The sequence below is a fragment of the Oenanthe melanoleuca genome, chromosome 27, assembly GCF_029582105.1.
Source record: "Oenanthe melanoleuca isolate GR-GAL-2019-014 chromosome 27, OMel1.0, whole genome shotgun sequence".
Taxonomy (NCBI): Eukaryota; Metazoa; Chordata; class Aves; order Passeriformes; family Muscicapidae; genus Oenanthe; species Oenanthe melanoleuca.
The window spans coordinates 140,377-157,264 of record NC_079360.1 but is presented as its reverse complement, the minus strand read 5'-3'; the positions used below and the strand labels follow the sequence as shown (position 1 = coordinate 157,264).

General features: G+C 51.1%; 2 protein-coding genes across 11 annotated transcripts in view; both read left to right on the top strand.

Annotated features, from left to right (window-relative positions):
• Positions 1-4,258, top strand: part of TLK2 (tousled like kinase 2) — a 43,647-nt gene extending 39,389 nt beyond the window's left edge. For all 10 annotated transcript variants that reach the window (XM_056512334.1, XM_056512331.1, XM_056512326.1 and 7 more), the window contains 3 exons: positions 48-159; positions 1,071-1,178; positions 1,653-4,258. In XM_056512334.1, coding sequence (XP_056368309.1) covers positions 48-159; positions 1,071-1,178; positions 1,653-1,826 — 394 coding nt within the window. In that variant the 3' untranslated portion in view covers positions 1,827-4,258. The remainder of the gene's footprint in view (positions 1-47; positions 160-1,070; positions 1,179-1,652) is intronic.
• Positions 4,259-10,803: 6,545 nt separating this feature from the next.
• The window catches only part of MRC2 (mannose receptor C type 2), a 28,006-nt gene continuing 21,921 nt past the window's right edge, over positions 10,804-16,888 (top strand). Inside the window, exon 1 of the mRNA XM_056512136.1 lies at positions 10,804-11,085. Coding sequence (XP_056368111.1) covers positions 10,959-11,085 — 127 coding nt within the window. The 5' untranslated portion in view covers positions 10,804-10,958. The remainder of the gene's footprint in view (positions 11,086-16,888) is intronic.

Here is a 16,888-nt window from a genome sequence, read left to right as displayed (position 1 = left end):
AAAATACTTGAAGCTGATGCTCAACTCTAACACTTTCTTCTAATCAGGTATTTGCCACCAGAATGTTTTGTGGTTGGGAAAGAACCTCCAAAGATTTCAAATAAAGTTGATGTCTGGTCAGTGGGAGTCATCTTCTATCAATGTCTATATGGCAGAAAGGTAAGAAGGTGTTTCATTCCTTCTCTTAGTGGTGTTTCCCAAACCTTTTGGGAGGCAACCCAGGCTTCTGCTTTCTTCTCCACAGACTCTGAACGTGCTCTCTTGTCTCCTTGCCATCAGTTCCAGGGCAGAGTCCATGCTAATGAAAGGGAGTGGCATAGACTAGGCTGTGTTGTGCTCTACCTTTAGCATTTCCTTCAGAAATTACATTCTGCAGAATATCCCTTTACACTGGGCATGTTCCCACTGAGACCATTTTGGGCAGGTGTGTCATTCGTGGTCTGAGGTTTTGGTCTGGTCTTGTCTGTGAGACTATCAATGCCCTGAGTCTTTGTTGGTCTTGATGGCTGCAAGAGCTTAGGGAGGGGAAAAACAGATACAAAGACCCACTTTAGAATTTTTTAGGATAGCTTTTGGAAGGGAAGAGTGTGGATCCGGAAAAGGCAATTTGCCATCAGAAAACATAGTTTGCTTTATGACAGCAGAAGAGATAGGATGGAGAAGGGAAAGGATTCCATGGGCTCTTGTTTTTGGGAGTCCCTTGTAAGCAAGTGTTGTGGAAGCCGGGGGTGACACATGTGTGCTGCTTAGTGCTGTCAGTCAGACACATGGAAGCCCAGCAGAGACAAGTGGGTGAATCTCTGCCTACTCGGATGACAAATGCTGTTACAGACTCAAAAGGTCTGGAAGGGACTTGGAGATCCCTACTGGCCAAGCCAGACATGTTCCAGCTTGATTCCTTTTATTCAGTTGGGCATGAGTCCTGATCCTCTGGTATCCGCAGCACCTTCCCAGCAGTTGTGGGCTGCTTGTCTGGAAAAATGCTGATGTCAGGTGATGATAAACACTAGAGCTGCGGGCTTTTTATGCCTGACACCAACCTTTAACAACTTTTTTCTTTCTTTTGGTAGCCCTTCGGTCACAACCAGTCACAACAGGATATTTTGCAGGAGAACACCATCCTGAAAGCTACTGAGGTGCAGTTCCCTCCAAAGCCAGTAGTCACACCAGAAGCAAAGGTAAATCAGCTTGAGGGTCAGGCAGCACAGGCAGTCCCAGCCTCCTGATTTCCATAAAACAAGCAGGAGTCCTGCATTTAATGTTCACCCATCGCACAGTGATCAGAGGCTTTGCATTTTGCATCCTTGGAGGTGTTCAAGCCCAGGCTGGATGGAGCTCTGAGCAGCCTGGTCTAGTGAAAGGTGTCCCTGCTCATGGCAGGGAGGTTGGAATGACATGAGCTTTAAGGTCCTTCCAACCCAAACCATTCTGTGATTCCATGATTACAGCAGCTGTCAGGCTGAGCACTGAGCATTGGGTCCTTCTGCCCATGCTTCTCCTGATACAAGATGAGCTTTAGTGCAAGAGCTGGGTTGGTCTAGGGCAGGAATTTCAGCACTGGGATTGTCACGCTGGCCCTGCTCCCAAAGAGTTAAAAGCTTCCTGTTTCTGTCAGAAAAAGCTAATTCTTGCTTTGGCTTTGGGTGCTGCAGGCGTTCATCAGGCGGTGTCTGGCCTATCGAAAGGAGGATCGGATAGATGTCCAGCAGCTGGCCTGTGACCCCTATTTGCTGCCTCACATCCGCAAATCTGTATCCACAAGCAGCCCAGCTGGAGCTGCAATTGCATCAACCTCTGGATCATCCAATAACAGCTCTTCAAACTGAGACAGAGTAATAGGCCAAAAACTGCTTGAGAAACCGGCAAAAAGACTTTCAGAAACACATTTGGAACCGGGGAATCCACAAGGGTCTCAAGAAACCTGTACCAGGTGCTTTTTTCTCTTGCTTTTTTCCATCCATAGAGCATGACAACATCAACTCTCATCAAGAAAGCCTTCGGCATCTAGGCCAAGCCATGTGGATAGGAGATGGCTTGAGGTTTGTCCAGTCAGTGACCACAACAGGGTGGCTGCTCTGAGCAAGGAGGAGAAACTCAAGAAAAAAATATGAAAAGACATAGTTCCATGTACTGTGAACTTCTGAACATGCAGCCTTGGGGAATCCAGGACGCCGTGTGTGCTTCATATGAAGAATGTGGACTTTGGAAAAAAGACTGGGCTAGTCCAGTGTTGATATTTAAACATTGTTCTTTTTCTTTTAATAAAGTTTAGGTAACATCTCCTGAAAAGCTCGAAGCACCAAGGTTCAGCTGGGGATGGTATATGACTCTTTGCCCTTTGGAGGGGAAAAAAGTTGATCCTGCCTGTTCATGGCACTAGAGTTAGTGTTTTACCCCTAATTAATTTCAATTTTTTAAAAATAACAATTTTTTGGAAGAAAAGATTTTTCTGGTCTCAGTGAAACCCGTATTAGCAGGTTTGTGGAAGTGTCTGTTCTACAGCTGGTGCAACTTTCTGCTCCTTTGGAGTGGCCTCTTACGAATGATTCACCTTCTCAGGAGGGTGGTGAAGCCCTTGGAGAACAGGCCTGCATCACTCTGTGATCAGAGTGGGTCACAGCTCAGGTTGCCACAAGATCTCAGCTGCTGTTTCATCGCTCTCACAATGGTTGCACCTTTTTAATGTGTTGAAGTGCTGCTGTTTTTGCATACTCAGCCCATCATGCTCATCATGCAGAACGAGCTCTCCACACTTGTGAGCCTGATCTCGGCTGGCAGGCAGAGAGTGGGCGGGAATTGGCGAACGGCTCAGGTGTCACAGGTGTGATCTGTGCCCACACAGCTCTCTACTAATCTGGTTCCTGTTAGAGCATTCCAAAGCTGAAGCCTTGTTTGGTCCTCTCTGTTGCGTGACTTGGCAGCAAAGCTTCCTCTCTCTCTTAACACTTTTCAAACTTGCTGACTCATGAAACTTGCTGCCATCACTGCATCTGATTTCAGATGGCAGGGAATGAGATAATGTCCTTGAAAGGAGCAAACAGCCTAATTATTGTCTCCCTCCTGTAATCTGCCTGGAGGGATCTTGTACCTTCAGCTGGATCTGTGTGCTGTGAAATGGGAGTCTCCCACTCTGCTTCCTTTTCCCTCCCACATTGAAGAAAAACTGAAAACACAAAAAGCACAGCAATTGAACATGTGGCAGCCAGGTTGGACTGCTCCTAACATGTGGCAGGAGTTCTTAGTCAGAAATATTTAAAGATGCAGTGTTGAGGAGCAGAGTTTGTCCTGAGGGGGGTAGATGAGCATTGTAAAACAGCAATTCAGGATGGTGATTAAAAACCAAACCACCCTATGCGCACTTCCTAACTCAGTCCCTGGAACACTGTGGGCTGGGGAATCCTTTGTGGGACAATTCCAAGATTGTCCCCACAGCTGTGGCAGCTTTTTGGGTCACTGCTTAACCCCAGTGGCATCTCCTGGCAAGTGCTGTTCTGCATCATGCACTCAGAGCTGCCACTTGTCCACCCTATTGTAAGCCATCATCTGCAAATACTGTGCTTAAAGCTGATCAGGAACTTGCCAACGGGAAATGGAGCGGTCTGTTGGAATTAAGCAACAGGCCAGGGAAGTGGAGAACTCTGCTGCTTTGATTTTTCTTACTATTTTTGTAGCAACTCTTGGGCTTTTAGTTGGATTTACTCCCTTGCAGCTGTATTTAAGGTGGTGTCTAAACTGCTGTAGTGTTTTAGACAAAGAACAGAAATACTGCATCTTTAAATCCTCTGCCATCCTCTCTTAGCCTTCTCCATGCCTTCTGCTCTAAGCCAGAAGTTAATTGTCCAGCAAGCAGCTTCAGCATGTTTATTCAGCCTCTGTCAGGAGAAATCAGGGTTGGTGCTTCATCTCATTTGCCAAAACTGATTTGGTATCTGTCCACATCAGGGAGAATTCTAAAAGGGTTTTTTCTATCCTGGTCCCATTGTTTCTTGGCCATCCAGTGTGTGCATCTCTGGGCTATGATTAGTTTTGTGTCAGAAGCATTTCTTCCTGCTGACAGCAGGGAAGAACAACCCTGGTAGAATTCTGGCTGCAACACTTCCCTTGTTAAGATGGGTTTCACTTCCAATAACAGACCCTGTTGCCACACTGTTCATTTACTTAAAGTGTATGAAGAATTTGTAACTTAAACCAGGCCAGACTCTTTTGGCTCTACCCAACAGATGAGACATGGATATTAAAATAAGTTTCAAGAAACTGATTTTTGCTTGGCTTTTACTGTTTTTCTGCTCTTGCCATTGGCATGAGCTCACTTGCAATGGCTGCATAGAGCTGACACATGACAGGATGAGAAAGGATGCATTCCATCGCTCAGAGCAGTGAGATCTCTGCATCAGCGGTGGAATCGCTGAAAATTACTGTGTCACTTAATTACTGATATTGATCTTGTCCTGGAACATAAATTAGAAAGCTGAGGTGGGTTTGTCCCTCATTTCCTCCACAATAGCAGCTGCCTTTAGAAGCCATATATGGTGAGGACATAAAAAACACCTTTTCTATTGATAAAAATCTGTGGATCACAACCCCCCATCCCCAGCCCATGCGCATCCAAATCTCCCCTCTCAGTCACCCACACTAACCACACTGCATAGTGAGGAAACTCAGCTCCTTTAATTTCTTAGGGCTGGACCTTGTCAGCTTTACAAAAATACACAACAAAAAATGAAAAAGGACCTCAGCAGCTGAAGAGCTGAGTCTTTGTATCTGGAGTGGGGGTTGCAGGGGCCCTTGGCACATCCAGCTCCTTCACAGGCACGTGGAGCCAATGTGCTGGTCATCCCCTAGGAGTCAGAGCCATACCTGCCTCCAGAGCTGCTTCCTCAAGTGGACAGTTATCAGGCCCCAGGTTACTCTGCAAACCTGACCTGACCTTCACTATGCCTGAAGTCAAACTCAGTGAGTGCAAGTAAAACCAAACACTGAGGGAGCTTGGCTCCCTCCCTACCACTGCAATTGATCATTTTTCAGCTGCCTGTTCCAGTTCAGATGATGTGGCTCAGATTTGGGCCAGGAAAGGCAGCAATGGTGCTTTAGTAGCATCCTCAGCATCATCATTGCCCTGCATCAGGTAGGCAGGTGCCCACATGTGCAGGGAGGTGTGTGGGGGAACACACCTTGACACCTGCAGGATCAGGATTCACCAAGGGGCTGCCTTGCTGGATGCTTTACCTCTTACATTTGCAGTGAGGAGTCATGCTATAAATGAGCTTCCCTCTGCTAAATAGGCCAGTCCCAGTTTATTTTGTGACCTGGCAAACCCACAGTGTGGGCTTTGCAACCGCTGCCAGTGTCTGCCTGGGGTCTGCTGCTGGAGGATGTTGTTTTGTGGGTGCTACAAAAGCTTGGCTCAAGCAGCCTTAACCTAAACCTTCCTGCTCCCAGCATGGAGGAGGAGACAACTAGAGTGTGTGGGAGCATAATTAGGTACAGCCCTGACTCCCACCCAGCCTGGACCTAACCTTTGCTGCCATGTGCTGATGTGTCTTTGCACCAAGACACTAATTTTCCACAGCTGCACATAGCTCTGCCTGTGGTCTCTGCTTCTCTCTGGCTCCTGCACTGCCCTCAGGGGCAGCTGGGTGTCCCCATGGCCATCACCCTGGGCGGGGGCAAAAGGCCAAACAAACACAGAGCAGTTCGGCCTCTCCTCGCTACATTCACACCCAGGACCAGGCTCCTGACCACAAGGGCACTATTGTCGGTTCTAGGAGCAGGCCTGAGACACACTCCCAGCTTTAGCTGCATGGGGGTGTGAAGGCCAGGAGAAGCTGCTGGCATGTCCTGATGATGAGGATCTTCATGCTGCCACCAGCTCCTTGTGCTCTTCCCTGCTCCTCTGTGCTCCCAGCCTGCATCTCCTCCTGGGATGGGTTACTTCTTCTCCCTCTGCCTTTGGCTGCAGCTTGTGTTTCACTCACTCTGTTGCTACTCATTTCCAAATACATTCAGTGAAAGGAAGGCTCAAGTGCTTCGAGCTGATTCAGGAAAGCCTGAAAATAGAGGTTATCCAACCATCTTCCCCACTAGTGCGGGAGAAGCCTCACCAGCCCCCAGCCAGCCCTGGCCAGGAGCTGCTTTCTCATCCTCTGTTGCTTGGGCTGCAGGAATGGTGCAGAGCAGTGCCATGGTTCAAATGGAGTTAAAACACAGGGATGGAGATAAAAACGCAGGAATGAAGATAAAAATGCAGGGATGCTGTGAGCAGCAGCAGGTTGAAGACACAGATTCAGCCTCGTGTTCAGGCCAGATCTCCTATTCCCACCTGGGCTGCCGTGGGGAACACCAACAGCAAAGTTAAAAGGTGATTTGCTCTGCTTTGCAATCAGGGGAAGAAAAAATCCAGTGTTCTGCACAGCCCTGTCCTCTCCCGACTAAGGGGCCGGCTGCGTGGGAGCCACGAGCACGCGCTGCCCTGTTGGCAACCACCTTACTCTTGGCTCAGCTCCGCTTCAGGACTCCAAACCTGCTTTGTTCAGCATTGGCTCATCCCAGCTCCCGCTAATCCTGAAAATCCATGCACTCACACCCAAACCCAGGAGAGTGGCTGGGATTTCTGCCAAAACCCCTCCAGGCTAAGGAACTGGTGAGAGATGGAAGTGGAAGGGGACATGTCCTTGGCTACGAGGTAAGGCAGTGGCAAAGATTGAAATTAAGCACTCAGGACCAACTGGACCATGCTGCTCTTGCTGAAAAGGGCCAGGGAACAGGGTGAGATTTCTGCTCTGTGATCCCATACCCGCTTCCGGCAGGAGGAAGATGCTATTCAGGATGTGCTGTCCTCCACTACTCTCCAGGTGCTTTCCCTCCCCACTCTGCAGCCCAGACCAATTTGCTCTTGAGTCATGCAGAGAAAGTGTTCTTCTAAAAGGCAAATTTCTTGTAAATGTCTGCAATTCCCTCTCTGCCCCTTTCCAGGAGCCCTCCAGGGGAGGCCAGGTAGGAAGGAGAGGCAATGGGATCAGAAGGCAGCACTTCTCCTTGGGCAGTCCCCAGCCTTGTCTCGCCCCCGCAGCGGAAGGCCAGGATCTCAGTGCTGGCCTTCACAAGGCTGGAGCGCCCTGAAATTCCTCATGGCAGCTCCAAGCGAGCACATCTGGTTTTAATAAATTATTTGCAGCTTGAACTTGCCTGACTTTTCAGGGCTGCAGAAGACAGAGCAGAAAAGAGCTCTGAGAGCTGCCGTGTGGGGCGCCCACAAAGGGTTCCCCTTTGCAGTGCTGGGAGACAGCAAAGGTGGGAAGGAGCTCAGGGGGAATGGGGCTGACCAAGGACATTAAGGGACCCTGGCAAAGCTGATTGTTGCAAGAGCCAAAGGGACAGCAAGGCTGGAGGCAGGGAAAGGGCCCTTCATTTTGGCCAGGATCCCTCTACCCGCAGCTGCGCGTCTCGGACCTGATCCGAAACTTATTTCGGCTCCTGGGGGAGGATCATGGGAAGCAAACAGGCATCGCCTCCCGACACTCCCTGCTTGATGGAGCCTCAGCCACCAGCACCAAGGCTGCTCTCCCAGTGTTGAACCCTAATGAGAAAACCAAACCTCCAGGAGCATCAGCATGGGGCCCCAATGACAACTAACATGCCTGGGGCTGTAGAGGAGCTGAGCCCCTGCATGGTGTCCCCAGGCTTGTCCCCAAAGGGAAAAGTGCAAATACAAAGCCTGGGGATGAATCCCTTGCTGTACCCCAACACAGTTCCCCACCAAATTCCACATCTCACTGTGAGGATACTAATCACCCTTGTTGCAATGCAATGCAATGCAAAGCCTGGAGTTTGGAGAGGGAGCTGGACTGGCTGTTCCTGTCTGTCTCCAATAGAGTGAGCGACGTGGCCTTTCCCTGCTGCTGCTGCTGCTGCTGCTGCCGCCAGTGAGAGGGAGAAGAAGCCAGCAGACGCCAAGATGGCCTCTTCCCCAAGCAGTGACCTAAGTGCACAAGCGCCTGCCAGGTGGGTGTTGATCTTGGCCCAACCAGTCCTATTTGAGGCCAGGATGAGGCTGAGGCAGCGCTGAGCTCTTGGCAGAACCTGGCAGATGCTGCTGGTCCTCAGCAAAGTGAAGCCTCTGACACGAGCGTCCCCTGACAGCTGCTCCCCACAGGCTGGGCTTTGGTCTCCTGGAGCACTCAGTTCCACAGAGAGCCATGGGCTGGGGGGAACACCCTTGGAAGAGCACAAAGAGCAGGACATCCTGCCTCCCTGATCATACAATAAGTAGACCCTTAGGACCTGCCAGTCCTCAGAAGTGGCCAGACTCTTCCTTCAGAAGATCTGATGGCTACAGATGCTGCCCACAGGTCCCCAAAACAGTTTCCTCTAATGCTTCTGGCACAAGCAAGCACCAAACATGCCCCAGGATAGCTCCAAACTTAGTAAGTCATGGGGTGCCTCACTGCCACTGAGCACCCCAGCTCCAAATCTGAGGTTTCTCCCCCAGCCCTGTGGTTGGGTCCTACTCCACGTTGGTTACATATTTTTACAACCTGCTGAGCATCCTGACCTGTTTTCTCCCAAGTGTTCCTGACCAGGTCAGTTCCTTCAGCTAAAGGTGGGCAAGTGGCTTGGATCTATCTCCAGAAATGTTTTTCAAACCTTCTGCAGGATGACTTTCACTTGAGCTGATGCTGTTTCATCCCATTCTACTGCAGTCCCTCCACTGTGACCACTCTCCACATAGGGTATTGCTTTGGCCATAATCCAGAATTTATTTTTTCAATTAAATGACAGATACAGATGCTTCGACTGTGGGAATCAGATATTGACTACCCCAAGTTCTTTGGAATCCTGGGATAAGCCCATTGCTCCCCGTCAATCTCCACAGGCAAGAAGCTCTCCTGAGTTTGTGGCCAGAGGTGCAGTTGGCCATCCCCTGCACACAGCCATGTCCCCCTGTCCTTATCTGGCAGCAACTCATTAGGACCAGAGGGGTCAGACAGCCTGGAAATGTCCCAAGGGAAAAACACATTTCCTCCTGATCCGCTCTGTTGAGTAGTGACTCAACTGGTACTAACCAGATTAGGAGGGGATAGGTAAGGAGCTGTTGGCCTGTGTTGCAGAAATTGATTAAGAAGTGCTAATTTTCTGCTAATCACATGAAGCATAAGGGCCTCCAAGACACAGGATGAACCAAGCTGGGAAGCAGCAATGCTCCATGGGATCCAAAGGCTTTTGACTCTGCTATGTTCCTTCTTTTGGATGGGTTCAACTTCCTTGAAAGGGATGCGAGGTTTGTCTGGGATGGGTGAAGGGTTCCACTCATAAGACTTCACAGCCTCATGATGTCCAGTCATTGGTGTCTTGGTGGGTGGCATCCTCATGGAGTGGTCTCCAAGTTTTTGGGATAGGAGCAAGGATCTGGATGATTGCTTCCTCTCCTCTGGACTTGTCATTCTTGTTTCCTGTGGCAGCCATGGAGGCCAGTCTCAGTGCTGCTGCAATTAAAAACTAATCCCTGCTTTAGAAAAGGCAACAGCCCAGGGTCTAATGTCCTTAATTAGCCCACCCAGAGGGTTTGCATCCCCAAAGCCCATCCTGGCACCAACCTGAAGGTCCTTCCTGCCCCACTGGGAAACAAGGAATTTCTTTATTTTCTGAAGAATAGCCAAACTCACCCCCTTAGGGGTTTGTGCCATCTCGGGGCCAGATCCTGCTCCCTGCTCAGGGGAGCCTTGCCATCAGCTTGGTCCCTTCAAAAGCATCATCTCCCCTGAATTCGTATGGCAGAGTCTGTGTGTCAAGGACTTACTGACCCTCCCTGCTCAAATCCCAGGAGATCTCAAGGAGGTGAGGCTTCCACACCCTCAGGGATGCTGCCACAAGAATGGCATCATCCAAATGCACCAAATGGATGTAGAAAGCCAGGAATATGCCAACATCCAGTGTTTTCCATGTATACTGCCTTCTTTGGGTGGCTTTTGGGACCATGAGCAGCCCTGATGGAATAGTGGTGTGAAAATAGAAGTTTTAAAGTTCTTTAAAGGTTTTTAAGAGCCTTTTATGTTCAGCTCCTGGATGTGGGATATATCTGCATCCTATTGTAGATGTTCTTTGTCCCATGCTTTGTCTCAGCCGAGCACTAGAAGCTGGAGGGCTGGAGGGACTGGGCTTGTGGTGGAATATGTGGTGAGCTCTGTCCAATTTCAGCATCCACGGTTGGACTGGGAGCTGCCCAGCTCAGTGCCGCAGGGATGGATGGAGGAGGGTCCAGCTGGGCTGGCTGTGCTTCGGATGAGTAACTCTGCCGGGCACCCAGAGGTGCAAGTAACGATGTGTGGTGGGAGTTCGCGGCAGCCCTTGGCTGCCCTCCTCGGCGAGGTAGGGTCCCACGCCGAGGACCCGCAGCGGGACCCGAAGCGGGACTGGCGGCACCGCGGGCATATTCCCCACACTCTCCGCCCCGTACCGGAGCGTCCGGACCACCCGAGCTGCGGAGAGGGCCGCGTGGGTACTCTGCTGGGGAGCCAGCCATCCCCGGGCGCCTGCAGGGATGCCCTGGCCAGGCGGGGGGTCGCTTCTGCCGTTTCCCCGCTTCGCCCTCGGACTCCCGCCCCAGCGATGCGCTGCAGCGGGCGGAGCCCCCCGGGCTCGGGGCGCGCCCCGCTTTCTCGCCGCCGCTGGGCCGTGCCCCGGTCTGCTGACGCAGTGTCTGAGCCCGGCGCACACACTTCGGGTTTTTTTATTATTTTATTTTGTAACTTTTCCCCCACGTCCTCCCCCCTTTCTTTTCCTCCCTCTCCCGCTCGCGTCCCTCCTCCTTCTCCTCCTCCTCCTCCTCCTGCTCCTTCTCCTTGTCTTTCTCCTCCTTTGCCCCCTCCCCCTATTCCCCTCCCCGTGGCGGCCCCGGCCCGGCAGGAGCGGCAGGAGGGGCCCGAGCGGAGCGGAGCGGAGCGGAACGGGCAACGCCAGGGATGGGGCGCGGCTCGGCGGGACCGCGGCCCGGCTGCTCCCCCATGTGCCCCCCCCTCCGCGGCCCCCTCTGCTGCCTCCTCTGCTCCCTCCTCGGGCTCCAGCTGGTGCTCGGCGCTGCGCACCCAGGTGGGACCGCTCTCTCCCTCCCTCCGCTTTCCCGAGTTTTCTTATCAGGGGGAAAAGGGGGGGCGAGGAGCCAAACCATGTCGAGGAGCCAAACAAGGGCTGGGGGACCCAGCTCGGGCCGGGCATCCCCGGGGAGGGAGCGGCGGGACCTCGGAGGCGGCGCGCAGGTCGGGGTGGGCAGCCTGAGTCTAACGCGGATCACATCGCTGTGGCTTATTTCCTCGCGGAAAGTTTTATTTGCTTTTACTACCGTTTGGTTTAGTCCATCCCTCTTCGGTCGTGGCGCCTTCCGCCGCGTTTTGTTTTCTTCAGTTTGGTCGCGCCGTGTTTTCTTCTCGTTCCGCCGCATTTTCACTCGCTTTTATCACTCTTAACTCCCCGCGCCGAGCGGCCACGCAGCGGCGGCCGAGGCCGGCGGAAACGGTTCCGCGGCCGCGGAATGACCCGCTGCGCTCCGCAGCCCCGCTCCGGCCTTTGTCTCTCTGGGGAGGCCAGTTCGCGGAGCGGGAGGTCGGGAAGGAGCCGAAGGGGTTTGTTAGAGCGTGCCGCCCTCTCCCATCCTGATCCCCCCTCCCCTTTCCCAGTGTGTGAATCTTATGAAAAAGTGCCCACCGGGATCGGGGCCCGAGTGGGTATTTGCAAAATTTCTTCTTCTTTTTTTTTTTTTTTTTTTTTTTTTTTTTTTTTTCCTAGTAATTCCTCACAATAAAGTCAACGGATTTTATTTTATCTTTTTTTAATCTTCTGAAGGCATCGTGAACCAGACACTGGAGGCTTCTCTGCACGGCCCCTGAAATTGCTATTTGAGATCCTTATCCCAGGACAGTCTAGCCTAAAACTAAGAAACTGCTTTTGGGGCTTCGTTGAATTATTTTTGCCCTATTTATAGAACTTTAAAATTTCAAAAGAAAGCAAAATTGCCAAGTTTTGCCTGAAAATAATAGCTTTGCCTATTTTATTAGAGCACATTTAGCAAATCTAAAGCAGATTTGGAAGTGGCAACATAGAAACAAACTGATCCCATGCCCCACCTCCCCTTGCCCCCATGTATTCCCCTCTCCCCCTAGGCTCACAGTGCCTGGGGCTGAGCTGCCTCACTCAAGGGGGAGACATGAGGTCATGGACATGATGACAGTGGGCAGCAGTCCCATGCAAAGCTGTTTTGGGATCAGAGGAAAAACTGCTTGGCTGGGTGATGGAGAAAGTAGGAAGCAATGGGAAAGGAGACTTTTGTACCCTGAGGAATTTGGAAGAGCAGTCAGGGTTTGTTGCTGTTTGTAGATATCTCAGCTGGACTTTCCACAGCTGAAATCCTGTTACACCTCCCCATAATTTACTTGAGGGCCGTGGATTCCTCCTTCTGTGGACTTTAAGGGGGTTATTTCATTTCAGCAGGGTTTTGCTACCTTTACAGGCCAATTCTGGCCATTTCATCCCAAAAAATGTCAGTGGGATCCAGGTTTGCAACTCCAAGGACAGAGGCAGCTCTGTCCCGGCTGTGAGGCAGGAGCACGGTGGCAGCTGACCCCATGCTGGGCCTAGGCGAAAAACAAGGCAGCTTTCAGTGGCCGCCAGCCCGCAGGGCTGTGTCACTCGTGCCTTGCTAGTGCCAAGCACCTTCAGCTCTTTCTCCTCCGCTTCCCTCCTTTCAGCTGCTCCAGCGTCAGACCCGGTGGATGAAGGAAGGGGGCAGAGGATGGCGCCTATGGAGGTGCTGCATCCAGGATCCCCCAACACCAGGCTGGTTTGCAGTTCAGAGAGGATCTTCACTGGGAGTTTGAGATCAGGATGGAGTAGTCCCAAGAGTTCCTTGTTTCCAAAAACACTTTCAGTGGGGACCAGCCCAGCAGTCAGCATTGATTACCCTGGGGAGCTCTTGCTTCCTTTGGAGGTTTGTGCCAAACCCTCACTCCGGGTCAGCCAGAATGGTGGAGCAGAGCTCTTGGCAGGAGATTTGGGGCTCCTTGCTGGGGTATCTTCTCCAGGTGACCCATCTGTGCACCACAGTGTGTGCACCCACATGCCCTTCCTAGGGAAACTGAGGCAGTATCTCCCATCCTGCCGTGGCTGCAGGCAGGACAAGGTCCTTGTCTCAATGCCAGGACTTGATGCTGGATCGACTTCCCACCTATCCAGTGCTCAGTGTAGGTCCTGCCATGTCAGCTGTGGGGCAAGAGAGAGCACAAGGGACCTGGAAAGAATTTACAGCCTGTAGAGCAAACAGAGCAGCCTTTGCATGAATCCCGCCCACCCCCCCCCCCCCCCATTTTCCCCTTCCTAATGGAAATAGCTTGTTGCATGGCAAATGCAGCCCCAAAAATTTTATCTCGGTCTTCTTTGGACTGTTTGGGAGTAGGAAAAGGGGTCAGAGGTGTTAGCTTTGCTGCTGGAGCCTGACAGGGCACAATGGAGAGTGGAGACCTTACCTCTACCGTCTGCAGCCTCTAGGACGTGGCAGCAAGGCTGGGGATGTGCTTGTGCAAGAATGACAAGAGTGAAAAGAGATTTAATTTAACCTTCCATGCAAAACCGTCCCATTTGCCTAAAGCCACCCAGCTGCTGTGGGGACCCCAGGAGGTTTCCCATGGGGAGGTGCTCCTTGCCAGCATGTGCAAAGGCATTTTCAGGCTTGAGGTCTTGGTGATAGTTAAAGCCACGTTGCAGATTTTTCTCCCTGGCTTTATTTTCTCTCTGGCTGGATTTTGCACCTTTCCTTGCAGGCAGAGGCACTTTCCCTAAGTACTACTTCCTTAAGTATTTTCCAAGGAAACATTTTCCCGCGAAATCAAAGCTAATGTGTGCTGAGGGTGTTATCATCCCTCTGTACTAAATAATTTTTTCCAGATGATAAATCCATCACAAGAAGCTGTAGTCCTATTGCCTTGGTGGGTGCTTGGAGCAGGAAGGGAAGGCTTTGGTCCAGCTCTACCAGAGGTCCCACTGTTACCAACTGGGTCATCATTCCCTGCTCAGCTCCATGAATGCGTCTGGATCTTGGGTGGGAGTCGGAGTGGTGGCCGCCCTCCCACCTACTCCAGCCCATTGTAAGACAGCATTTCCTGAAGGGTTGTTTAAGCAATTTGTAAAATTTGGTTCTTCATGTGCAGTGAGGAGCAGGATTTTAATTAATCTGAGCTGTGTGCAGCTTGCAGAGCATCGACATTTTTCTCATTCCAGAGATTGCTTGGAGCCCAAAAGAGACCCACACAGATGTTCTTGTTCTTAAAGAACCCATTTGTAATTTCTTAAGGATTAGAAAATGATTAGTGGATTGACTTACAAATTCCTGGGAGCACTCTTTAGTCTAGGAGCAAAAGTTCGGGTGTTTCAGGGGACACAGGGTATTTTCCAATATCATCTCCATCCCACTGCTCGCTCCTGCACTGCACCTCGTGCTGTCGCAACAGGGACGCGTGTGGGATTTTCCATGTGAAACAGCCTTGTTTGCAGGATGATACTAGGTCTATTGCACTCCGTCCTGGCTGGAGCCCATTCAGTGGATGGTGCTGCCTTCATCTCCCTGCATTCCTGGGGAGTCAGAACCTCTGGATGAATGCAGCTGCTGCAGGGCTGGAGCCTGGGCCAAGTCTAGGGAGAAATTGGGGAAAATTTCTATCCGTCTATCCTTTGCTGGGTACCAGAAGGCAGATTCTGGGGCTGTTGTCTCCCTTATGGTCACTGCTGTGGTGAGTCTCTTGGGCTGCCCAGGGACAGGCATCCCTTCTGTAATGCATTAATTTGTCTGTGTCCCAGGCAGGATGCTGGGAGAATGGGCTTCTTAATGTCTGCAGAGAGGCTGAAGTATGTGGCCCCCTTCCAAAACCTTTACAAGGCAGCAGGAGTGAGCAGGATGGTAGGTAGCCTTCATCGTCACAGCCAAGTAAGAAGCTCAGATCATACAGCTCCCACCATATAAACAGCAGCTTCTCTCTGACTGCTGTGTCAGCCAAGAGGAGTTTTCTCAGCTCCAAGTGCACATCCTGCTGCTCCATACCCCCAACCAGACTGTCAGAAGCTTCACTTTCTTCTTTGTAGCAAGAGGTCCTTTACTTCCTGACGTCTGTTTTTAAAAAAACAAGATGACAACCACCCACGCAAGTCTGGCCCCAGCCGAGCCCCAGGGTTGTGCTGTGCTGGATGAGTGTGGGATGCTGGGCATCATTGCTCATTTGCTGCAAACCTCTAATTTAGGAGTGTCGGGAGTGGGGGTTATGTCTCCTCTCAGCTCTGGAGCAGACAGGACCGGTGCTCTTCCTGAGCCAGATGTGTCCTGGGGCTGCCGGTATGGCTGCATTTCCTTCCCTTTTGTTTTTTATTAGTCTGAAGTTCCTCTCTAAGGAGTTGCATGGAGTTACTGATGCCAAAAGCAGCTGGAGGGGAGGTACAGCTGTGATGTCCTTCCCACAGGCTGGGAATGCTCTCGTGTCGTGTGATCGCTGGCAGCAGGGATGCTCTAGCTTTGCTGTTGGGAGCTCCCATGGACACAGCTGATGATTTTATTACTGTTTCCCATTTCCCAGCCCACAGAAGGATGCACAGGGTCCTTCCTTGGGCCAAAAGTTGATGCTCTTCATAGCAATGGCTATGCTTTTTTCTCTTCTCCACACCGTAAAGATCTTCCTTGGACTGACTGCTGGAGCTGGGCTTTGCTGGAACTTCTCTCCAGGAAGGGGATTTTCCTCCAGAGGAATAAGATGGAGTTGGGGCATTTCTGTGATCCTGCTGTATCTCTCAGCAGAGCTGGCTGGGCATAGTCAGGGGGACATTCCTAGGGTCCTGCCCTCCCAAATGTCACTGGAAGGTGAATTGTCGGGCTGGTCTCTCCCCATTTGAGCATTTCCCTTTCCTCTTCAAGGCTATGCAAGCTGGGCCCAGCTGAGGCTGTGAGGTGAAACTCTCCTGTGTTCCATGAACAATGATTTTTGGTTCTTTGTGGAGTCCCAATATGGCTTGGGTTGAAACGGTCCTTAAAGACCATCTCCTTCCACTAGGAAGGCAGGGACACCTTCCACTAGACCAAGCTGCTTCAAGCCCCGTCCAACCTGGCCTTGGATATTACCAGGGATGGAACAGCCACAGATTCTCCTGTGCCAGAGTCACTTCACCCTCACAAGGAAGAATTACTTTCCAACATGCCATCTAGCACTGCCCTCCTCCAGTTTAAAGCCACTGTCCTGTCACTCCAGCCCTTGTCCAACATCCCTGTCCAGCTCTCTTGGAGCCCCTTTAGGCACTGGCAGGGGCTCTAAGGTCTCCCTGGAGACTTCTTTTCTCCAGGCTGAACAGCTCTCCCCAGCCTGTTTGCATTTTTTTTTTGTCATATTTTTCTATGTTTTTGTTTTGTTTTGTTTTGGGTTTGTTTTGTTTTTGGTTTTGGTTTTTTTTTTTTTTTTTTCTCCAAAGAAATTTTTCTTCTCTGTTGCTGATCTTTCCCGCATACCTGATGCATCCCCACCATGTTTATTGTGAATGAGTTCCCACTTTCTGCAGTTTTTCACCCATTGGTGCTACATGGGTTTCAGAGCCACTGCTCATCCTTGGGCTGCAAAAATGGGCTGAAAAGATGGCGGTTTGGAGTAGGTGGCTTGGGGCTGCTGTGCCCTGTTTGCTGGAAGGTGAGACATTTCATGAGGAGGTTCAGGCTGAAACAGGGATTCCTTTCTACACTGCATGAGTGAAGGGTGGGTTTCTTACTGCAGCACATTACAGGTAAAATGTTCTCCTAGGCTCACAAATCCAAATGAAGGTGTTAGTTAGCATAGGGGGCTGCAGCCCCTGAGGGAGCTCATGAGTCTCAGAGTGC